At 43.2% G+C, this 25,147-nt stretch overlaps 1 protein-coding gene across 2 annotated transcripts in view; it reads right to left on the reverse strand.

The window, feature by feature from the left end:
• Positions 1 to 25,147, reverse strand: part of LSP1 (lymphocyte specific protein 1) — a 77,053-nt gene that overhangs the window by 10,821 nt on the left and 41,085 nt on the right. For both annotated transcript variants that reach the window (XM_035121504.2, XM_035121511.2), the window contains exons 2-10: positions 17,024 to 17,176; positions 10,546 to 10,728; positions 6,896 to 7,226; positions 6,110 to 6,223; positions 5,790 to 5,833; positions 4,340 to 4,421; positions 3,084 to 3,221; positions 2,268 to 2,348; positions 1,570 to 1,693 (exon numbers count right to left, since the gene is read on the reverse strand). In XM_035121504.2, coding sequence (XP_034977395.1) covers positions 1,595 to 1,693; positions 2,268 to 2,348; positions 3,084 to 3,221; positions 4,340 to 4,421; positions 5,790 to 5,833; positions 6,110 to 6,223; positions 6,896 to 7,226; positions 10,546 to 10,728; positions 17,024 to 17,176 — 1,225 coding nt within the window. In that variant the 3' untranslated portion in view covers positions 1,570 to 1,594. The remainder of the gene's footprint in view (positions 1 to 1,569; positions 1,694 to 2,267; positions 2,349 to 3,083; positions 3,222 to 4,339; positions 4,422 to 5,789; positions 5,834 to 6,109; positions 6,224 to 6,895; positions 7,227 to 10,545; positions 10,729 to 17,023; positions 17,177 to 25,147) is intronic.

The raw sequence follows: 25,147 nt of genomic DNA on the forward strand, positions 1-25,147 counted from the left end.
TCAATAGGTCTTTATTAGTAGGATTGAAATGCACTTCTACTTTGCCTGCCCAAGAGGGCAATAGGGAATGTTGCCAATAGGGAATGTTGCCAAGAGTAAAAAGGACGATGGATAAGATATAGTGATGGAACAAGGGCACTTGCATTTTTCTTTTCTTTTTTTAAGAACAAAGGGTTAGCTAGCTTAGTTCTCCCCTGCCATATGCAAAAACATAGCTGTAATGTTCAATCCTTTGCACAGGGAGAATGATCCTTGGAAGAGCCTCAGTATGCCAAAAGTTGGTGATTCCAGCCACATTCTGGTCACCTCCTATTTTCAGCGGCCTTTAAGAGTAAGGATTCTGCAACAAGCATGAAGGGCCCTTTCCTCCTCACCCGGTTGCAGAGCCAACATCTGTTTTCCTTCCCAATTAGTGGCTCCACTAACATGAGCAGTGTTCATATTGAGTCATCCTGCTCTTAAAACATAATATGGCCCATAGGTGAAAGCTTCCTGCATTTTAATTTTGGGCTGTGGGACCCAAAATTCCTACAGCCACCTTTAAGGAAAGGTGCTTTAATGCATGAGTAAAGAGAAGGATCAGAAGGCATTGTGTGCTTTATTACAGAACCAGGAAATAAGCCAAGCTTTGGAGAACTATGAGGTCTTTCAGATGTAAAGGGAAATGCACAAAACCGATAAATAGGTTCTGAGCTGTCTTGCCTATCAGCTGTCCTTTAAAAGTGGATGTGAAAGTCAAATTTCAGTTTGAGTCAGTCTTCATAAATGCTCTTTCTCCAACGATAGTTTAGACGCAAGGGGATTTTGAACCAAGAAAGTACGGTACGTAGGCATATCAGGAACACAGAAAAGTAAAGTGTTAACATGGAACACAGAAAGGTGTTAAGAAAAAAGGAAGCAGGCATATTTGGAAACAGAAGTGTCAGGTGGGACAGTAAGAAGGGGGAAAGTAATTTGTTAAGATGGTGCCACTGTGGGGCTTTTTCTGAGCCTATAGTTCACACTACAATCCTTCACAAGACTCCTATGGAAACTTTTTAAAGATTTCCTTCCACAGCTTTGCATTGTCTGTACCTTCTAGATGCAGTTCCTGCAAAACCCAGCTACCTGAATCAAGGCTTTATTTTTTAATTACCTTTGTATATATAGATTGAATAAAGTGTTTCTATGGGAAAAAAGTAAGTGCTGTCTTTCATGACTAAATAAATGCCATGGCATGGCTGTCAGAGAGACATAAGGCTTTCCACTGCTACCAGAGAAATCCTTCTCCCTACATGCAGAAGAGAGGATGTCACTTAGGCTCAAGGCAGAGTCACTTAAGAATGGTACGCAAGCAGCTGTGTGTACACAAGTCAGTTTCAGATTGGATGAGAACCAGTAAAGCGAATGAGTTTGAAGTATAAAGGGGTTCCCTACAACCCCCCCCATTGTTCTGCTTCACCCGCCACCTGTAATATGGCAACGGTAAATTATGTGAAGATTACTAAAGTATTGCATGCAAGGTAGTCTTTCAAGCACTGAGAAAAAAATCACTAGGAGTTAATCTGTTGTGTGGCCCATTGTACCTACCTGTGTGTTTTGGTGCCAAAGCAGGCTATTTTTCTGTTGCCCCATCTTCTATCAAGACCTTTTTGTATTGGCCGTGCCCTGTTGCCACGTACTTGTACTTCTTGCCAGGAAGCTTGTGAGGAAGCTAAATGTGAGGGGAGGAAATGGAAGAAAGTTCAGAGGCTCAAGTACCTACTCCTCTTCCCACGTCACCTGCTTTCCAAGTGTTTTGCGTGGTTATCCAACTTTCAGTATTTTTAAAATGGTCTAACTTTGATCCAGTTATTACCCTTCTCCTTTCACACCCAAGGAGGGAGTAAGGTTTTTTTTTTTATTGTAGCGGAGCAAGTTATAGGAGAAGTGAAACTGTACACACATGGCCACCCTGCCACAGGGGAGCTCATGTCAAAAAGGAGTGCTAAGCAAGAGCCCCGAAAGAGCACTTGAACAGTTAGCGACCCCAAAGTGTTAAAGACGCCATACCCATTTTCATTTATAGGTGATTATTCCAGAGTGCTTCCCTACCAGAGCCCTTTCATGCTGTTGAGACATTTGCAAGAAGCAATATTAAAAGCAAATTTCACACAACATTTACTATAGCACCATATGAATAAGCAATGCCTTTCCAAAGGAGCAACCACACAGGCTCCAGGTTGCAACCAAGATTCTCTTCACCAGTTTAAACCCCGAGTATCTCCAAAAACAAGAGGATCTCTCACCTTGGCATTTTCATCTGTCCTTGGGCTCTCTTTCTGCTCCCACAGGCTTCTCTTATTCACAATGTCTCCAGCCACAATGTCCTAGAAAAAGCATGGACACAGTGGTAAGATTTTGATCTCCTTTTCTTCCAGCTCATTTGATAATGATGATGGTACTTTTATTTATACCCCCCCCCCATTTGACTGTGTTGCCCCAGACAATCTGGGCAGCTTCCAGCATAATAAAAACACAGCAAATGTCAAACATTAAACATTTCCTGATACAGGGATGCCTTCAGATGTCTTCTTAAAGTTGTGTAGTTGCTTACTAGTTTCACATCTGGCGGGAGGGCATTCCACAGGGCGGGCACCACTACCGAGAAGGCCCTCTGCCTGGTTCCCCATAATTTCACTTCTTGCAGTGAGGGAACTGCCAGAAGGCCCTCGGAGCTGGACTTCTGTCTGTGCTGAATGATGGGGGTGGAGACGCTCCTTCAGGTACACTGGGCCAAAGCCATTTTGGGCTTTAAAGGTCAGCACCAACACTTTGAATTGTGCTCAGAAGCATACTGGGAGCCTGTATAACAACCTAGGTATCAACATTTACCACAGCCACCTCCATGCAAGAGGCTTTACAAGAACGACAGAACTTTTATGCAATGTATCAGTATGGGAGCCCTATATTCTGACCCCATTTGATTTGAGTGCATTTTTGCACATTAAAACATGTCCATGTAAATGCTTCCTGCAATAAGGTGCATTTTCATTTTTTCTATAACAGCATCAGCCTTTTCCAACAGTAGGCTCTTGAAACACAATGCACAACAGAAGCCCTACCTTACAGGGGGTTGCCTTCACAGAAGTTTGAGCCACTTCCCCCGTCTCCCAGAGGTTTTTCGTGCTGGCCACTGCAGCACTAGTGGAAGGAAGGTCAATGGAAAGCTGACGCACTGGCTTCGGAGACTTGATGGACGTCTGGAAGGGACATAGGTAAATCTGAAGGAGCTTCTTGCTCTGAACCAATTCACCTCTTTTACAATCATGTGTCTATAGGGCTCTTTCTAAACACATTCAATTGACTCCCATCTCCAGGTACATGAGGCAGAATCTGCACCACAGTGATGCTCCTGCTTAAGTAAGCTCTAATGGAAGGTGGATGTGTTCCTCTCAAAGACAGGAATTGCAATGCACAACCACTTTGTGCCAACAGAGCTGCTGCTGATGGCAGGACAGGCAGGCAGGGGGCAGGGCAGCTCCTAAACACCTCTAGTGCAGACACTGCCTTCATTTCAGAGACTCACTCACATAATGAAAAAACAAACACCCAAACCAGCCAGCCAAACTATACCATAGCTGATAAGACAAGGGTGGAAAATCTGTAGCCAGCAGGGCAGGAATAGGCGATCTCAGTTTCCATGGCCAATGGTTAGGGTTGGTGTTGTCTGTCTCAAAAGACAATGGAGTGCACCACCAGGGGTGAAGTCAAGCTGCTATGTTAGTAGCACCAAAGTAACCTCCCCAGGGTGCAAGGCTGAGCAGTATGTATGGAGGTCCTGGGCTGCTCAGACTTTGTGGTCCAAAGGAAAGCAGAGCAATACATATGGCACCAGCTTGGCTGCAGGAGGGTTGATGTAATTCTACATCATCTCATGCACTCCAGGTTTTCCATCCTACAGCAGAGGCGCAACAGAGCCTTGTAACAAGAAAGCATCTCATTAGGCCCAACAGAAGTCAGCCACAACCCACGCTTGTGATAACTGGATAGGAGGGCAGAGGAAGCACCTGCACATGCTGATTCCTAGCCTACACCAAGCTGGTAGCACATGCACAGCATCACACATAGGACTTTGCTTGCCACAGAAAACAAGCAAATGCCTCCGCGGAACGGATTGCGGTCGCAAACCGAGGTACCACTGTATGTGCAACAGCAGAAGTACCTTGCCAGCTTGCCATCCATTTAGAGTCAATCAAGGCAGGTTCTTCAAAGCAATTGACACATTCCCTAACTCAATCAGGAGCGGAAGGAAACCAGCCTGCACCCTCAGCACAGTTTTGGACAACTTCATTAACATAGTCAAGGAGCTTCACCTTACCTCAATGGCATGAGTGTACTGCTCAAGTTTGTCATCAATCTTTGAAACTGGAAGAGGTGGCTGTGTCTTCTTCACACTGTTACTGGAAGGAGAACAGAAGAGGCCAATGGAAACAGGATTTCTTGCAAACATGGGGATTTCAAAGCTAATCCAGCCCAACATGTTCATAGCGCCATCTTCCCACTTGCCAGTGATTTTTGGAATACAATAAGAACTAATTGAAGAAAATACTTAACCATGATTTGTTGCAGTAACCCTGGATTAAGATCCTGAGAATTCAAGGAAATCATGGTTTAGCTTGCTTAATAAGTTCTGCCCCTGCAGAGGACTTGTATCAAGGAGACACCAGTAATACCTAATTGTCATTGTGCAAGCAGAAAGTCTGGGGAGATTGCCTGAACCAAAGTTTAACCATGGTTTTTCATGGTAAACAGTGGCCTGGCTCACACATCATACCAAGCCAAACTCTGCTTTAGTGCAAATGTGTGAGTTCCTAGAGAGGAGATCAAGGCTGTTCTGCTCCTCCAGAATGCTTTTGTTTCTCCTTGTAGTATAGATCTCACAGACAAGCCATAAATGATAGGACAAATCTTGGATACAGCCCGTGGTTAGTCTGGGTCGGAATGACCCAGACTAACCTGCTCAGTGCAGGAGCAGAACTACCAAGAGCAAAGTGGCCACAATCTCCTGCCTAGGAACCTGCACATGATTTAGCTTAGCATGGTATGTGAACCATACCAGTATTTAACCTTGCCTAGCACAAACTTTAGTTGCACATCCTGGTTTGTGGCTAGTCTTTTTGGCTAAATATCTAACCAAGTTTCAGTTCTTTGTCTGAATAAAGAAGCACAAGTCTGAGGAAGTTTTAAGTGTTATGCCCAAGAAAGAGATATACAGCCCAATTCTTTGCCCTCAGTATCAAGAAGAATAGATGATTTGGGGCCAGGTGTTGTGAAGGACCCCGCAGCACCCACTTGTACCTGCCTAGGCTTAAAGATCACCCTCAGAGATCCTGCATGCAGGCCAAATGTCAAGATTAATTAGATTTGTGGGCACTTCTGATGAGGCTTTTTCAGTGGTGGCCCAATATGCCTGGGAAGTTTGATCTACAGATATCAATAATATAGACTACTGCCCCACCATCCCCGTATTTATTAGCTTTTAAAGGGACCTTAATTTGTTGTACTTACTTCAATCTACTTTTAACAGCTTGGGTTTTATATTATTTCAAACTGCTGTTTTTAATTTTGCAAATATAATTAGGCTGTTTTTTATATTTTTATTTTACTCTTTATAGAAGTTACCTTGGGATGACTTTGTTCTGAAAGGCAGCATGTAACATGGGAAGTGAGTAAAATGAAATGCTTTCAGCATAGCTGCCTTTAACCAAGTGAAAAACAGTACCAGCATTGCACAACTTAAGAATATTCAGTCCTCGGATGGCAGTTACCTTTTCTGTATGGAGCGGTTCAGGGATTCAGTTCTTTCAGTGATCTAAATAAGAAATGACAAGACATCAGCTTAGTCAGTGGTCTAGAAGATAGATAAAACTTTCCTGCTTCCACCCCAAAATGCCAAGCTAAGGCTGGGAAAAGAGAAGAAAAAAGTGTGTAACGATTGCCTTCCCCCCCCCCTGATCTGCAGTTCTGTACCCTTCTGTTCTAGGTCATTGTATAGTTCCCCAAATGGTTGGGGGTGGGAGCTTGGGGGTGGGGGGAGACCCAACCTTTGTTTATCAGTGTCCTCCTACCTAAAGAGCATAATGCATACCTTTACTGTAGGGCTTGAAGGAGGCTGAGACTCTTCCTCTTGGCTGGAAGTGCTTGGAGTTCGTTGCCGTTTTTCTGGTGCCTCTTCCTCCTCATTCCTCCTCCTCTTCTTCTCCTGAAGAGAAAGAATTGGTGGCGATTTAGCAAAGAGAGCTTGTGCAACATTTCCTCTAAGAGTTGTTTTCCATACCCCGACTACCTTCTCTGCTCTTCCAGTTGCCCTACTCCCTTCTCCAAGTGCAGAACTGGACACGGTGCTCCAGATAGATGACCTCTGACTAGCGCAGAATTTCCCAGGATTTCAATATTACAGTTCTATTATTGCAGCCTATTGGCCTCTCTCTTTTTTTGGCAGGCACATCATGCTGCTGATTCAACAACAGTTGTAGTCAACTGCACTCCTTGGACCCTTTCCACATGGCCTGCTGCCTAACCAGATATTCCCCCATCCTATATCTGTGAATTTCATTTTTATTTTATTTTTTTGCCTCAATGCATAACTTTGCATTTGTGTCTGTTGAAATTAATTTTGTCAGATTCAAATGAGTTTCCCATTCTCTCAAGGTAATTTTGAACTTCATATTTGACCTCATCCCATCCCCATGGCTTGCAGTGACAATAGCAGTAGTGTGTACAGCTACAAGACACTGAGGGCCAACAAAAGTTTCCAAGCAGATTTTTGTCTATCTTTATGTCCTTATATTGCTCATTTCCCTTGGGTCCTGTTGCCTCCATTTCAGTTTTAGCCTCCTAATTTGTAGACATATGAAAACAGAATACATCTGACCTCTTGCAATTTTTCTTCTTCTTCATGCTGATTCTCTTCTGCGACATGGTGTGGCTCCTCTTCAACATCTTGGAGCTCCTCTCCGACATCCTGATTCTCTTCTCTGATACCCACATCTTCGTTAAGCTTTTGCTGCTGATCCAGCTCTGCTTCTGCCTCAAGCTGATCTTGTGAGATGGAACCAGAGGAAAACTTGAGGAAGTTCGAAGGCCCAGGTGCAAACCGGATGAAGATGGGAGTCTCCTGATCCAGGTGAATCTGCCCTAGCTTGGCTTCTGCTTCCATGAGATTGCCTTCTTCTTCCTCATAGGAATGCCTTGGTGACCTAGGACTGAAAATTGGCAATGGGAGGAAAGGATAAGAGAAAAGGACAAAGGTATCAATTAACTTCCTTTCTTTTAAAGGACGTGAAGTACCAGCTTTGAATATCTTTAAGATGATGAGTGGAATTACAATGTTCACAGGAAAGGAAGTCTACTAGTTCAAATGATGCCACCAATTTGATTTCTATGTGAAAAACAAAATACAGCATTGTGCCAGTGATGAGCTGCCACATAACCATTAATATGGCAAGACAGTTGTTTGCATTTCCTTTGTACACCCCAGAAGTAGGGGCCAGAATGGGAGGATATATATAGGGGAAAGGCACTCAGCACAACACATACGGTATATGGGAGCCTTGTATTCTGTTAACAAAGTATACATTCCAGATTTAGCCCAAGCCACCTTGACACCCAAATGCATGTGAAACACAATGTCACTGAGATTCTCTAAAAATTGCTGCCTGGTGCAATTGTCCCCCTCTGCCTAATGGTTAGACTGAGTAGGCTGACTCTACCAGATTCTAAACTGTCCTGTAACAAAAGAAAAGATAGCAAGTCCAGTTGTCCTCCTGATATATTGTTCAAAACAAGAAACTATTTGAAAAACCCAGGGCAAAACAGATGAGGGCATTCAGAATAACCAGAATCTGGTGAAGCAGAAGTTATTCAGGTTACCGGTAGGATACTTGTGCAATAAATCTCAGAGCAAAGATACTCCCTGCTTTGTGGTCCTTCAATGAAAAACAAGGGGGAAATGACATGGATGCTTGACCTCGGGGTCACAGTTGCACTGAAAATCCCTCAAGGAAAACCCCCACAGAACTTCATGTATCTTTTCCTTTCAATCCTTTTTCTTCTTCATCTCCTAAACCGAAGCACTATTGCATGGTGGCGCTTGTCTATATTATGACTCTCCTGGATGTAAATGCCAAGCTGAAGTTGATTTAACCTTCCACTGACCCACAATGTCCATACCAAAAACATATGGGAATGTGTGTAGGCACCACGAGAAGTTGTGTTTACACAGTTCCATTGCTGGGCTCTGAGGCAGAGCAGTGCAAAGTATGAGCATGGAAGGTGGACAGACATTCCAAAATAACCCAATAAATGCTGGTTGTATCTCAGGCAACCCCTCCCTGCATTTCACATGGAACACAAGGTAAATCCTTATTTTCATTTATGTGAATTTGGAACCAGGTATTAACCCCAAACATCAGACGGCCACTTATCATACCTTAAATAAGCCAGATGGAAGCAACTGCATTGAGCTACAGATAATTTCTTACAAAAAGACGTTTACCGAATATGTGGACAGCCTATGCAGGCGTCTGTGATTAGCACAAAGTGGTGACTGGTTGCTACGCCTGTTCCATCAAATCACAGAAACCTCTCTTAAGGGTTCTCCCTCCCCCTTAAACTTAAAAATGCTAGAAATGTAAACAATTAAAGCATCATTTCTTCCTTATGCAAAGAGTCCTGTTGGCAGTAAAAAGTACCCAAGGCTTACCTATAGGTCCTATGCTTATGAATAATCATTTTATAAAGGGGTTGCTCACCCCAGATGCCTCTCAGCATGCTACTCATTGCTTTTCTGCTATGAGCTACAAGCAAAATTGCAACTGAATTTCCACACTTTTCTTGGCATGTACCTCTCACTATGTTTTGTTTAAACAGTAGTCATCTAGGCAGCATCCATTCTGCTCCATCCTTTTCCACACCAATCATGGTAACTTTAATTCCAAAGTCACTACTTTAATTAATTGAGGGAGGGGGGGAGAGACCACAGCTCAGTGGCAGAGCACCTGCTTTGCATTCAGAAGGCCCCAGGTGCATCTGTGGTGGGCGGTATGATGACTGCTGTATAAAGATGAGCACTGCCTTCATTACTTATAAGCTACCCCCATTGCGGTGAAAATAAAAATGTGCACACTGGTTTATAATTCAGTTAAAATGTGGGGCCATGTTCCTAAACACCACCCCAAACCAACGAGGAACCAACGACATTGTGTTTGTATAGGGTTGTCATTGCCAACCAAGTAAGATGAGAGCTGGCAGCAGCTTCGCACACAAGGGTCAGATGAAGCTTTTGAATGGACAGAAAAAGCCTCATAATAAGAACATAATAGCAGCCTGCTGGATCAGGCCAATGGCCCATCTAGTCCAGCATCCTATTCTCACAGTAGTCATGAGATCCTGCAACCAGGATCTGAGCAAAACAGCACTCTCCCCTCCTTTTCTTTTCACCAGCTGGTATTCAGAAGCATTACTGCCTCAAGAGTGTGGAGGCAAATCAGTCACTGTGGCTGGTAGCCATTGATGGACTTTTCCAACTCCACAATATCCTTTTTGAGTTGAGGTGACCAGCTTAAAGTCAGCACATTAAGCCGGTGTTAAGAGGCACATGTCAAAAGCCAGTTACAGAGTTAGCAACCTCCTATTTGTGACCAATTAGCACCCAAGTCCATTAGGCATTCTACTCATGGGAAGCTCCCTGTGATATGAAGCCTACTCTCAACTCGCAAGTAGGAGATCTCTATGTGTAGCCTTGTGTGGACCCACCCAAGGCCCAATAATCCTAAAAATCCTCTGGGGAAAGCTAACCAACCATTAGAAAGAACAAACTTCCAGGAAATTTATAAAGAATTTATAGTGTTAAGGCACTAATAGCTTCTCAGAGTACGTACAGCCTACAACAGATATGAAACCTCACAATGCACTTCAGAGTCTGGAGCAACTCTTTTAAAGGACACAAGAGAAAGATTTCACTCTAAATTTCACCCAGAGTCTGGTAAAAGGTCCACTATCAAGAGTCTACTTACACTGGAGCTGTGGCTCTCCCTCACCCGCCAGGAAAACAGGATGCAAAGCAGGGTCATGTCATCTAAATGTGTTTTCCTAATTAAGGTTTTCAGGACACACCCTCCCTTTCCTTTGCACTGTCCTGCTGCAGGTGTTCCATATTTTCTCTCTCCCAGCTGAAACAGCCTACATACCCCAGTCATATATTTTTTAAAGCAAACTATAAACCCACCATACATGTGTTTACTCAGTGGAACTAATGCAGGAATGTCAAATAAAAACCTGCCTGGACTGGAAAATTTCTTGATAACGGAAATGGCTTGCAGTAAATCGGATCATTTTGTCCTGAGAGTGGCCAGGCTACATCTTACCTAGAAGTAAGCCCCATTCAATTGGTGGGCCTTACTTCCAAGTTCACCTGCACAGAATTGTTACAATTCTTCCGGTGTCTCTGGTTTGACATCAGTTCTTCTGCTTTGTGAGAAAGAGTTTGCCACTTCTTTCGGAGCAGCGAAAAAGCACCTCTACCTTTCTTCACAGCATACAGGCGCCGTCGGCTGGGCTTCTCTCCAGTCGCCCTGGCATGTCTGCTCTGCTTCTGGCACTCCTTCCCCTGCCCATCTCTGCTTGCGCTGCTCAAGTTTCTGAGACCAATCGCTAAAGCCTTCATCCTCTTCCAATTCTGTAGTCCCAGAAGGCTTACCATCAATCCTGAAACACGGGAGAGAGAAAGATGTTTACCACAATGCAAGTTCAGAATAACACACACAGTGTTCTGGTCATTGCCTTTGTTGACTGTTCTCATTTTAGCTACTGTACCTGTGGGCCCTTCAGATGTTGCAAACTCCCCTTAGTCCCAGTCCCTGTGGCCAATGGTCAGGCTGACGGGAGTTGGAGTGAAACCAGAAGCGGCTGGTGAGTTAGGGCAACCCCACCCTCCTGGCTCTGGAATCACTGCTGCTTACCTGGACAGAGCTGTGGACGCACTGGCAAGAGAGCTGGATTGGCTCAGCTGGTACACCCACTCAGCCCAACTGCACCGCCACTGAGCCTTCATACCACCATTCCCCTCACAGAGGTGAAATTTCCAGAGGGATTGATAAAAGGGGATATAAATTCAATAAATAATAATAATTTCTGCAAGGGGAGTAGGGGTCTCTTTTCTCAGCACCCTTTACAAATTACCGTACAATTCCCCTGAGAAGCTGTGACTGCTTAAAGTGGTATGATACTGCTTTAAATCTATAGTGCAGATGGGGTCCTGATTAGTGGCAAGAAACACAACCATTCCACTCTCAGCCTCATGCCATTTTGTGAAATTTTGGTTTTTAGCTCTTTGAAGACTATGCACTTTCCTTTTCAGGATGTCAAAACACAGACACACACACACGAGGGGGGGGGGGTTAACCATCTGTACAAAAGCATCCGTAGCAATCCTGCACTATTTCTGAATATTTATTTACAGTTATGTGGTGTTCTTATTAATTCTTTAGAGATTGTGTCCTCCCCACCACTGCAGTACAGATATAGCCAGTGGGTTTTGTTTAAGTCGTGAAACAGTGGTCTAGTATCTGCTTCAGCCAAGCTACTGTCCCTTCTCCCCATGAATTATGTTGGGACTCACACACCTGCCATTGACAACAACTTGGGGGTTTGTCTAAGATGCACAAACTTCTGGGTTTTCCTTTGAAAAAAAGCTCAACAATTTTGGGGTCCTCCTAAAAAAAGCTTAAACCCTAGTTTAAAGCTAATTGGGGGGTGTTTTCACTGATTGTTTACAAAAGCCCTTATAAAGTATCAATGAGATTTGCTATAGAAACTCACAATGGTGGTTAATTTATAGGACTCTGCCTATGCTTGGTGCTTTGTAATTTGCTGCTGGCTATAAGGTTTGTGTGCAGCCAAAACTAGGCTCTGATCAATCCTGTTGGTCTCATTGGGAGTGATAAGCAACAGAGTTCTATGCATGTTTACTCAGATGCATGCATTGCCCCACTGTCTTCACTGGGGTTTATTCTCAGGAAACTGCAGAGAGAATTGCAGCTTAAGTCTCCAATTGATACCAGTAGGAGTTTGAAATATATAACTTGGGCTGTTGCTATGTGTTTATTGGTCACAACAGTTATTTGCTGGCACAGGAGAAAATTGTTCTTTTGAGAGCTAATGTGATGGCAGAAGTTCCACAAATACAATATAGTTTATCAGCAAACTGAGTCCAGATCATCTGACTCAATGATTATTCTAAAAAATCAGTGAGAGTTTCCTGTTGGCTTCAGAGTGCAGAAAGTTGTCCTTCAAATATATTCCAACATTTTAGCCAAGTGATTCCTAATAAGTATTGAGGTAATTCACACTAAGAATACAGTCTGAAACAATATAAAGCACCCTACATTCTTTTTTTGGGGGGGAGACTTGAGGGTGGGGGACCGAACTTTAGATATTTCTTATGCTTTTAATGTTAAGGGCTGGGTGCGTGTGTATGTGTTAACACAGAGAAAATAATCTCTTCCATTCATTAATAAAGGAAGAGAGGGAAAGGAGCACACAAACTGGCAAGAGTCTGTCATTTGGCCTTCGGAGTATACAGACTGCATTCCAAAGCTATGATCGAACACAGCAGCTGCAATTTAATACAAAGGTGCACAAACTCCTAGGCCAGAGTTAACTAAAAGGAAAATAAGTAATGGGGATGTGAGAGAGTTGCTTAGAACCTCTTACATTGTTTTGGTTTTTCACAGGCTTCCCTCACTGCCTGAGCCCGACTGCTTTTAGAATGAAAGATCTACCGACAGCAGGCGGGCACAATTTAAAGCACTCACACTGCCTGTTTGATTCAAAACAGTTATGGTAATGCTAAATGATTCCGTAGTTGAGATGATGCTCTTCCTGTCCTACAATGCCAGGTCGTCCTGAGGTTTCTGACCTGGATATCGTAGAATGTTTAAGCAGCACACACTTGCAAGTTGCAACATTGATCATGAAATATATATCATATATTGTACATTTGACATGGCAGAGAAAAGGGAATCAGCAGAGAATCAGTAGCCACCTGTAAATGTTTCTGGAGATCAGTTAGCCCTACCTGATAACCATTTCAGACATGCTATTTTTCTATGTACAGTGCTATCTCGGTTTAAGAACAGCCCTGTTTACGAACTATTTGGTATAGGTAAAGGTAAAGGGACCCCTGACCATTAGGTCCAGTCGTGACCGACTCTGGGGTTGCGCACTCATCTCGCATTATTGGCCGAGGGAGCCAGCATACAGCTTCCAGGTCATGTGGCCAGCATGACAAAGTCGCTTCTGGCGAACCAGAGCAGCACACGGAAACGCCGTTTACCTTCCCACTGTAGCAGTAACTATTTATCTACTTGCACTTTGATGTGCTTTCGAACTGCTAGGTTGGCAGGAGCTGGGACCGAGCAACGGGAGCTCACCCCATCGCAGGGATTCGAACTGCCGACCTTCTGATCAGCAAGTCCTAGGCTCTGTGGTTTAACCCACAGAGAACTCCGCAAAACCGGAAGTAGTGCCCCGGTTAGTGAACTTTACCTCGGTCTATGAACGGAAGCTGAACAGTGGAAGGGCAGTGGCAGCGGGAGGCCTTATTAGGGAAAGTGTGCCTCGGTTTAAGAATGGCTTTGGTTTAAGAACGGACTTCCAGAATGGATTAAGTTCGTAAACCGAGGTACCACTGTACATTTCCTTCTACGTACATTTTCACGAATGCAAATGGTACAAATGTTCCTTTTTCATGACTCTGGATAAAGCAATCTTTTATTTTATTACATAAATCTTTTATTTATGTAGACTATTTATATACCACTTAACATATAAAAGCGATCCTGCTTTTTATGTGGACCTGCCGAAACAAGGCATTGAAGATATGGCAATTGCTCTGCTATATCTTATAAGCATGAAGCCAATAGAAAGACACTTGTGTTGTTTTTTTTAGAGCTTCATTCACAAAGTACTGAAGTATAACATCTGAAATTTTGTCCACATCAGCTGGCTTACAGTCAGATTTTGACAAACTAATTACTCAATCCCATGATGAAGCATCTGTCTCGAAATGCACATCTGGTGGTGTTCAAGTTTTGATCTCAAAAGAACTTGACGGAAACATTTTGTTTCTGCATTGCTTTAATCACCAGCTCCGTTTGGCAATAGTGCACGTAGCTGAGGTTCTACCTTAGATGAAGGAATATTTTGACTTATGTAAACAGTTGTATGTATTTTTCTTAAGAATGGGTGTGTTGCTCAGATTTACAAAGGTAGCCTTTTAAAACACCTGTTTTGGATTCATTTATGATTATACATTCAGATAAATAATTATTTCTTTCCACACACAAATGCTTCAGTGCATTTTTCCCTTGTGAAAAAAATTGGTCATCTAAAAACTGGAGCTATTGAATTGCTCAGTTAGAATAGTCATCTATCTGCCCTCCCTTCTTACAGGAATTATGCTAAAATAACTGTGATATCTTTAACATATATCATCACTGCTCTAGCAGAAGACTCCAGATATTGAGGCAGCATTGAAACTTACTGTGTTGCGAGGCAGTTGCAAGAAATGCAAAAGAATATTGTTTTCAGTAACACTTTGGAAGCAGCCGAGGAAAGCATGGAAATCTGCTGACCATGAAGCATCATCAAAACCTCTTTGTAAGCTCACATAAATGTTTTCTGACAGTATTATTGACAGTGGGGGTGTCAGTTTTGAAGGAAGGAATGAAAGAGAACTAGAGCTCAGAAGGTTTGATGACATTGTTCTTGAACATTGCACTCAATGAATTGGAAAACAAATTCAAGGAAAGAGACAATACTGTTATAGTAGCAAGTCTGCAAGCAATACAGGAATGATGACAACTTGAATCCACTGTGTGAAATATTGCACAACTCAGACCACTGTAAAAAGCTAGGAAAATCAAAATGGGAGCTTGAGTTGGTAAAATACTGTATTGAAGAGAGACTATCATTGGTATGATTTGCAAATGAGCTCACAAAATACTGTATTTCCTGGACTTAGTCTTTTGGTTGAAGCTGCATGGATGATTCTAGCATACTGAAGTAAGAATCTAAGATTCCACCCTGGTCTGTTTCGCCTTATAGTCACCAGCTAGATGCCTTTGGAAGCCAAGTCTGGCATGGTGGTGATGACATTGTCCATTGCCATTCCCCCACCCTCAGTCCTTTATAATCATATTCAGAAGTGCAGGCTCTCTGAAGGTGGAGAGGTGCCCAAGACATTCTGTCTGTAAGGTTCTGATGTTCTGGAGTAAGGGACACAATAAAGGATGTCCAACAAACATAATCTGGACCTACAGTGAAGTTATCACAGCTGTTTGTTGAAGGTGGCTGCAAGAAGCCCCCTTCCTTCCTGGAAACGAGGGATGGGTGCAGCAAGGTACAAGAAGAGGATGAGTCACCATAAGTGAGAGCTGAGTTTACTTAAGAGAAAGAGAGTATTCATATGTTGACCTTTGCAGCCAGATCAACAGCTGCAGAAAAGGCTGAGAAATGGCTGGGGAGTGGTTTGAAACCATCAAGCCAACTATTTTTTTTAAGTGAAAATGAAAACCTTTCTTTTATGGAAAAATAACTAGAAGCATAGTTTCTCTCTCTTTGTATTAACTTCTCCAATATACAGTCTTCAGATGCAACACTAAAAAGGGATCACTTTCTAATGGGGTCCCAACCCTGCATTTGCTGAGAGGTGTGTGTGAGAGAGAGAGAGAGAGGGAGGGAGGGAGGGAGGGAGGGAGGGAGGGAGGGGGAGAGGGAGGGGGAGAGAGAGAGAGAGGAGGGAAGTTGCAGGGATTGATGCTTAGCCATTACTGTGCCACCCAATTTTCTCCAGCAATTGCTCCCGCTTCTCTCCCCCCCCCCCAAAATCATATTTTCATCCCATTTACACTTTCAGTTTTGGAGCCTGATCGGGAGAGAGAGAAAATATTATAGATGGCTTGGGAAAACATTTGCAGGGGAAAACTGGCAAGCAAGAGAATGATTCACCTCCCCCCTCTTACCAGCTGGATTCCCCCTGCCTTTGACTTACAAGGGAGGAAAACATGGGACTTCTTCTCATAATCCTCACTGGGTGACCTGGGGCCAGTCGCCACCTCTCAACCTAACCTACCTACCTCGCAGGGTGGTTGTGGGGATTAAATGAGGAGCGCCCAATTACTGCCACCTCAAACACTAGAGGAAATTATTATTCTCCCTGAAATAATGAGATTGCAGCCAACCACATGGGAGCTGATTAATTTGGCCTGCACAGTGCTGGCGTACCAAGTCAAATAACAATCATGTTTTCCTCAGTATTATTGTAACTATATTGGTTAGTTGGTTGAAAAATGTTTTATTATTTCGAAGTCAAGAAAAGGACAATAGGGATTTTGAAAAAGAGTGGAACCCTTTATATTGTATCTGCAGAAACAAAAAAGGAATATTGATCTGATGGTAGGATTTAAATAAACTTTCACAATTTTATGGATAGGGAATAGGTAATGTAATAATAGGAAAAATATGATATTTGTAGAAAATAGCAATTATATTAATGAGGTTAATAAATCAGAAATGGAACCCAAGGGAAGTCAAAAGGGGGAAGGAAGAGATGTTTATATAAACTGTATGTTAGAAGTATATTTGTAATGAGAGAAAAGAAAATTAATTTTAAAAATTTTTTTTAAAAAAGAAAGAAAAATGTTATATTTTATTAATGTCATATTTTATTACATAAAATAATAAAGCTGTAAATAATATTTCCTTAAAATGAAATAAAAACAAAGCAAAACCATATATACATATATAAATGCATCACAAATGAAGCAATTCCTTGTCACTTTTATTGAATTCACTTCTATTTGAGGACATACTGTTGAGTTCTGGAGAATTCTTCATCAAGCATCTGACAACTGTGAGATTTCATTTTGTGTTTTAACAGTGGACTGGAATAACAGGGGCAGTGTGTGTGTGTGTCATTTTATGCTCAGTCGCTTCTCACCGGCTTTCTTGCGCTGCCACTCCGCTCTCTGAAGAAGTGCTGGTGGTGGTCGGACCTTCTTCCACCTGGGACCTCAGCTGTCTCTCACGCTCCCTTCGGCGCCGCTCTCTGGCTGCTTCCTCCTCGTCCTCCACACTCCATTGTGCCGTCAGCCTATCGATCGCAGAGAAAGTATGTTAAAGGGAAGCAGAGGTATGTTGCTATGTGGCATGGAGAAAATACAAAGCCCGAACCACCATGACCGGCACAGATCCTCAACTGTCATAGTTCAGTGGAAGAGCATCTGCTCTGCAGGCCAAAGCTTCAGTCCCCAGCATCTCCAGGTAGGGCTGAGAAAGAGACCCCACCTGAAGCCCTGGAGAGCCTCCAGTGCCAATCAGGACAGACAATACTGAGCTAGGTAGTCCAAGGCAGTATTAAGCAGCTTTCTAGAAAACGCCCATGTATGAAAGAACACTTGGTGAACTCAGGCTGACAGAAAGGGATTGCTGGGTTGAGAAGAGCCCTTACGCCAGCTTTCCAGGATGGGGAGGGGTAAGGAGTTTGATAATAATAATAATAATAATAATAATAATAATAATAATTTATTTATTTATACCCTGTCCATCTGGTTGGGTTTCCCCAGCCACTCTGGGCAGCTCCCGACAGAATATTAAAAACACAATAAAACTTCGAACATTAAAAACTTCCCTAAACAGGGCTGCCTTCAGATGCCTTCTAAAAGGTAGTTTCTTGACATCTGGTGGGAGGGCGTTCCATAGGGCGGGTGCCACTACCGAGAAGGCCCTCTGCCTGGTTCCCTATAACCTCACTTCTCACAGTGAGGGAACCGCCAGAAGACCCTCGGATCTGGACCTCTGTGTCCAGGCTGAACGATGGAGGTGGAGATGCTCCTTCAGGTATACTGGGCCAAGGCCGTTTGGGGCTGTAAAGGTCAGCACCAACACTTTGAATTGTGCTCAGAAACGTACCAGGAGCCAATGTAGGTCTTTCAGGACCAATGTTATATGGTCTCAGCTGCGAGGTAAGCTGCAAATGCACCAGTGGAGCCAATCCAGCCCTCCTGGTGGAGCATCTGCCCAGCATAAACCTTCCCTCCCCCTTCTTGGTAAATAACAGCAATTACCCGACAGGAACCTAGCACAGTAGCCCCACTCCCACCCCCAACAAGCTGCTTTGTGTGCTATATTGCTTTCGAGGCACTGTGCTGCACAGCAATTGTGTTGATCATAAAATTACCTGTAGTGGAAGCCCATAGCTAAAGTAGCTTCTACTCTAGCAACTCTATGCACAGCTAGCTGAAGTTTTCCTACCTCTAGTGTAGTGCAGGTCAACCTTGTTACCTTTCCAAGAATATTTTCAATGGAACTCTTGCACCAGCTCTCCCTTTACCTGGGGCACAGGCCAAGTTTGCTGGGGCTCACCGTCTTCCCTTTGAAATATAAGGCATGCCCAAACCAATAGCGTGCTCAGCTAAAGTGTGCTTCGTGATATGTTTGTGGCCCTTTTCAAGAGCATAGATCCCCCCAAAGAGCTTGCATAAAAGAGAATCGCAGCGAAACCACATAAAGCATTACCAACTACACAATTAAAGTAAATGCACAATTCAATTAATTAAGTAAAAAGGAAGCAGCCTATGATAGGAGTACATGTCATGGAACTCGCTGCAGCTTACTTGTGACTGCATACATTCAACATGTACAACATATTTAGCCAAATGAAATTCAACCTTTGGCATTTTGTTATAAATGCAAACAATCTCACAAAGCACGGTTACCATTTAAAGTGCTACGGTAGTGTGGAAGCAGGAACCCTATCAAAGAAAAGGAAAGAAGTACCCAGCCTCTGCTTGATAGTCTTCCTCATTCTCCAATTTATTCTAGCATATGGTCTGGTTCACATATCACACTAAGCCAAACATGGCACAGAGCACATGCACAAGTGCTCAGGATACTGAGGAAGAGACTTCAGCCACGTTGCTTCTCCCTGATCATTTTGCTGCTGTGTCTCATTGAGATAAGCCATGTTTTGGCTTAGTGTGTTGCACAAACCTGGGCTTATATTTTAGCTCTCCTGGGCAAACCAAGAACTGTAAACCAAGAACAAACACTGCTTACAGTTTATAGTTAGGGAAACCTAAATCACAAGCCTGGGTTCAGACAACAATCTAAGTCAAATCATGGGTTAGCTCAGTGTAGCACAGCAGCAAAATCAGTGGGGAAGCACAACGCAACCACAATCTCCTCCTTAGGAGCCTGTGCATTCATGTGGAGCCATGACACATCTGTCACAAATAAACTTGAAAGCCTCCTCATCACCTCATTCACTTGCCAGAGCAAGGAAATTCCATCAGTTATCCTTTTGCTCTGGCAGATGATGTCATCTAGATTTCACATCCCTGTTGCATCACTGTACAAGTGAATTCAGCCGCTTGGGCTATTAGAGGCAGACTTAAACTGAGATTTAAACGAGAACGGAGTAAATTGAAATGAAGTGAAATAAACAACACTGAAAATGTCGATTCTGACAGGGAGAGAGGCCAAGAAAAGAACTGAAAAGCCTGGGCCGCCATTCAGTCTCCACGAGGGAGGGAGAATTGTGAATGGTGAGGGACTTTGACATGTTTTCTTAGAAACATAGTAATTTAGTCAGAATTCCTGAGCCAAGCTGTACCGTTGCTACAAATGGAGTGGGGGGTTGAGAAAGTTGGAGGAGGACACCCAGTGCTATCATCCTGCAGGCCTCCCCAACCAACTCTGCTACATGCTGTTTTTCCTTCCTCCCCAACAGAAGATTAAAATTTTGACAGAAAACTCCTCTCAGAATGTCCCAGCCACCAGATAATAAAATTATCTGTCAGCAGAACTACCCCTCAGATCCCAGAGGAAACGATAAGGTTTCTGTAACATTCCAACATGGGTGATAACATGGGTTTTGGTGCCAGCCCCGTTCTGGTGCCAGCCCCGTTTTGGTGCCAGCAGCAGACCACGCTGGTTTCTGCAAGACATACCAGCAGGATGAATGCCTGCATGCGAAGCCCTGAACCAACCAGAATTTCTCAGCCCAAAAAAGCAATAAAAGTGCAGGTTTACATATTTTAATTTTTAAGATGAGGGCCAGCAGAGAAGGGTTTTTGCAGTGGTGCTGCTTACCGGGAGATAGAGGGGCAAGGCAGTGGCGAGGTCGGTGCAGCACAAATTTAGTTCATTTCATTTATTTAACAAAGTTGATACACCACTGGATTGTAGCAAAGCCTCTAAGCGGTTTACAAAAGATACTAAAACTACCAGTGTCCGTCCCCCCCATTAAAACAGTTTAAAAACATTTAAAGATAATTAAAATGAACAGTAAAAGAAGTTATAACACGTGTCTGGATAGGCTTGCCTAAACGAAAATGTTTTAAGCAGGTGCTGAAAAGAGTACAGCGAAGGTGATGTCAATCGGCAGGGAGTTCCAAAGTGCTCCAAATGCAATTGTGCAGTCAATCCAGCGACTTTGAACCACTTCACCTCTGCCTCTGACCCAGGGCCAGATGAGTACTGCCACTCCACCCTGCTATCGGCAACTGTTGAGGGCTACATCTCACATTGTTTCAATGTGGAAGGGACATGGAAGCAAAATCCCATACCTGTATGGCAGGAATGCTGTGCAAATGCCAGTCCTCCCATACTCCCCAACCTCCCCATAAGTGAGGAGTATAGGATTGAAAACACACAGCATCCCTACCAAAGGGGGAAAGCAGAAGTCCTCTCCATGAGTCTCTTGGCCTGGGTAAAATAGGACTCGACCCAGTTGTTGCCTGCAAATGACAGCTTAAAGAAGGCAACCCAGGAGGATGCAGTGCTCTTCATCAGCTAGACTCTGTCTGCTGTAGTACTGGGCTGTAATCCTTCTCATTTATCATACCAAAAGTCTGACTGTTGCCCAATGCTCTTTACATTAAAATGTGGGTGGGGGGGAGGATTGCTTCTCCTCTCCTATTGCACTTGGGGGTTCTCTGGTGGCGGGGGGTGGTCCCTCTGGGATTGTAGTGGAGGGAGGGGTAGGATATAAAATGAAAGAATACAATGAAGAGGAATTAAAGATTATGATAAAGGGAATTGCCCAAGAGGATTAAAAAATGAAAATCAGAAGGGGGGGGGGAAGTCCATAAGACAATGATCAGAAAAATGGTTGTTTAAAATTAGATTTGTTTTGTTTGTTTGCTTTCTTTTTTGTTAGTTATACTGTATGTTATATTGTATGGGTTGTTTATGTTTATTCTGTTAAAATGGAAAATTGAATAAAAAATTATTTACCAAAAATAAAATGTGGGTGGGGCAACGTGTGTGCTTATGCGTGTGTGAAACAGAGCTGGCCCAAGCAAGGGATGGGTCAGAGCCCAAAATGGGTGGGAGACTCCTTTTCTCTCTTTTTTTGCTACCCCTTTTCTCTTCCTTCAACTCTGTCAGCCCCCTCTTCCCTCCCCCCATGCTTTTTGTTGCTTCTCCTTCCTCCTCTCTCAGAAGGAACGTGTGAACCAGACATGATGACATTTTGAAATCTGGATTTTGAAATCTGGATTTTGAAATCTGGATTTCGGCATCAACATCAGTGGGCCAAATATCAATGTCATTTTCAAAACTGAAATCTGAAATCCAAACGTAAATGCAAAGCAAAGTTAATTTATTAAATCCTATCGCAAACCATCTATCCAATATTGTCAGATAACGTGTGCTACTGCATGTCAGCCGTCAGCTGTGGCCAAACGATAACTGCTACTGTAAGTCCACTGCTAGAGACTGTCAAATGTTGATTGATGCATGTCACATCATGGCATACTCTGTAACATCATGACAGCTATCAAATACCGGCTTCTACAGGTCAAATGCAGTCAAATTTATGTGTTTATTATTTAATTATCATTACCATTTATAGACTGCTGTACTGTCTCAAAGATCTCAAAGCAGTTTACATACGCGACGAGCACAAAAAACCACATTCATATAACAAAACAGGGGTGCCAAGTATGGGGGCCGTGGGGGAACTCCCTTCTCCTAGTAACATAGCCAACTACATCCTTGAGTTTCTGTCACTACCTAAGCACATTTTTGTCCATGGAAGCTTATGGTGCATCTGGTCAGCTACTCTCATTTCTGAATATCTACGTTTTACTGCTGTCTTGATTCTCTAGGTTTTATGATGCTGTAATCATATTCTAGGATATGTTTTTTGTTTCTATTTCAATTATTCACATTTTATCATTTATATTGTGTTGCTTAATTTTGTTACTGTGTTTTTGGAAACCACATCGTGATCTTTTTCTGAATGAAAATATTTAAATAAGTAAATACAATCAGAGGAGGGACACAATTGGATGCAACTCTACATATAGATTACACACACACACACACACACACACACACACACACACACACACATTTCAGGGTAAACTGACACTTTCTTTCCCCCATTCTGCTTTCTAGCTTCACCCCATAGCTTTGAGCTTGGGCATACAGAGTATTACAGACCCAAGAAGACAGCAAAACTGTCAGATGCACTCATATTTACTGTTTTCTCCAGTTTCCATGGAAATAGTGGTCTATGCCCTGGCAGAAAGCCAAAGTGGTGTGCTTCCCCCCCCCCTCTAATAATCTAAATGAAGTCATTCAGGACTCTCCATCATGACCTCTGTCCCATATGTATGTGAGAATACTTGACAAAAGGCCTGATTCAGAAACACTCTTCATCCAAAATTATCCAGCTTGCCCTGTTCCAGTAGGAAGAGTAAGTCACAATTTTGGTAGATGTATTTGGGATCCTCATTTTGTTTAAACTGTGCTTTTTCCAGAATGTCAAACCAAGGGCTTAAAATGGGAATTGCAACACCCCTCCCAGATCTAGCTTGCATCCTTGCCCTGGATTAGACCACTGGGAGTCCATTAGGAACGTTGTGACAGGCATTTATATTTCCATTGTAGCCTCCTTTCGCTGCTCCCTTTGTTTTTCAGCTGGATGTGACTAATTTTCTCTCCATGACCTCAGAAGCCCATGATCTGTTGCTCTTTCTTTTGCTCTGGCTCCATGGAATTTAATTGAAGGACAATTACTTCAAGAGCAACAGTAGCCCAGCGACATCGCATACAAAAAGGAAAAAAAGGAAAAGAAAGAAAAAAGATACAGCTACATGCTTGAAAGATAGGCTGCTCTAGTGCTCTGCCAAATGGCATCCTCCTGGCAACAAGCTCACTCCTACGGTTTCCACCTGTTTCTCCATTATCAAGTTCTTCCTTTTAGTTCAACTTCAGCAGCAGAAAGGAAATGTATTCATGTTTGCATTATTTATATGAACGAACCACCAACTGTTGCCAGTTTGGAGAAGTTGCAACCTTGTTGTCCACATCAGCTGACTCAACTCACTTCATCAATTCAACACAGCAGCAGAACCTTCTCCTAAAAAACCACCAAGACAGGTCATTTTATGTGGAGATGTATGGGTTTTAAAACTTGTTCAAGATCCTTAAAGCGGCATAGTTATCTTGATAGAAATGGTCCTCTGTTTCCATCATGGGTGAGATGAGTCAGAGCGAAGCATTACAGTTACAGCTGGACAGGAAATTGTGCTTCCTCTGCGATGAAGCCATTTTAAGCCCTCTTCAGGTGTTCCTACTCCATGTGATTAACACCCCACGGAAAAGGAAGTGGGGACAAGCTCTCTCACCCCCACAAGCTGGAAGGTGACTGCTTGCAACAGGGAGAAAACAGGTCTGATATATTCCTGCATTCATTGCTCTTCCTTCCTCTTTTGGAGGTATTATGGCTGCAACAAGAAGCCTGTTCTCCTCTTACAGGCTCCCTGTGATTTTAGAACCCTTGAAAACCAGGGTTCAATGATGAGTGGGGAGTCTACAACATGAGAAGAGCTGGCTCCCATGGCAGTCACCATCCAACTTGTGGAGGGCAACAGAGGTGGCAGAGAGTACAGGGTAAGGGCACTCGACCCTGCTACCTGCATCACGCTGATATAGGAACATCTCATTAGGACTTTATTCAAAGGAAATTTATTTTTCTCCACAGCTGTCCACTCCCTGGAATATATATTTTTGCATAGGATTTCTCTATTGGCTGGCTGGTGCAATTGTCTGTGGTTCTGAAAATCACGTGGCATTGGCTGGGCACATAAACACATCTGACTGCTGTTATCAGACACACACTACACATTATGGAAAGACCTCTCCTCCAAGTTACCCCAGTATTAAGCAGTTGTGGCATGATCTCACCACATTAGTGTTTCCCCAGCACCCACAGAAGAGGCCAAGTGGGAAAATGCTAACACAATGACATCACGCCATAGCTTTCTTCTTCATTTCCAGGAATCCAAACACATTTTCCCCATAATGCAGTTTCAGCCAGAGATATTCTGGGTGTGGACCCTAAACTTTACTATGTTCTGTGCACAAGGGATGTGGGGGTGTCATAGCTGCTGGAGAGGGAAGAAATATGTGCTGCAGACCCAGTAACAATCCCCCAAGCCTGTAATCATATAAACAAAAGCATACTACTCATTAAGCATAATATATAGTTTGGCATTCTGTATGCAAAAAAAAACAAACAAAAAATATTTTTTTTTGACTCTGCCATATATGTATTATGTCTGCATTGTAAGGGATGATCAAGTGAAAAGCCAAGAAAAAGAATTACATCAAAAACATGTTTTCTTTTTATTTGGCCCCCTTTGCACAATTAGTTATCCTTCTTGATCCACTTGAGTTTCTCAGTTGTTTGCACTTCCTGGTGAATCAGAGACAGGAGAAAGAGCTGAAAGGGACACATACAAACAAACAGCTTCTTGAGTCTTGATTCACTTCTCTTTTCAGTGATAAGAGATGGTAGAAACATTAGCAGGATTGCAGTCTCTGATGCACAAATGGGCATGGAATACAGAGTAATCTAGAGACCTGGGGCTTACCTAGACATAACAGGGCAGCCTCCTCTGTTTATTCTGATAAAGGTAAAAGTAAAGGGACCCCTGACCATTAGGTCCAGTTGTGACCGACTCTGGGGTTGCGCGCTCATCTCGCATTATTGGCCGAGGGAGCCGGCATATAGCTTCCAGGTCATGTGGCCAGCATGACAAAGCCGCTT

Source organism: Zootoca vivipara, chromosome 1, assembly GCF_963506605.1.
Source record: "Zootoca vivipara chromosome 1, rZooViv1.1, whole genome shotgun sequence".
Classification (NCBI taxonomy): Eukaryota; Metazoa; Chordata; class Lepidosauria; order Squamata; family Lacertidae; genus Zootoca; species Zootoca vivipara.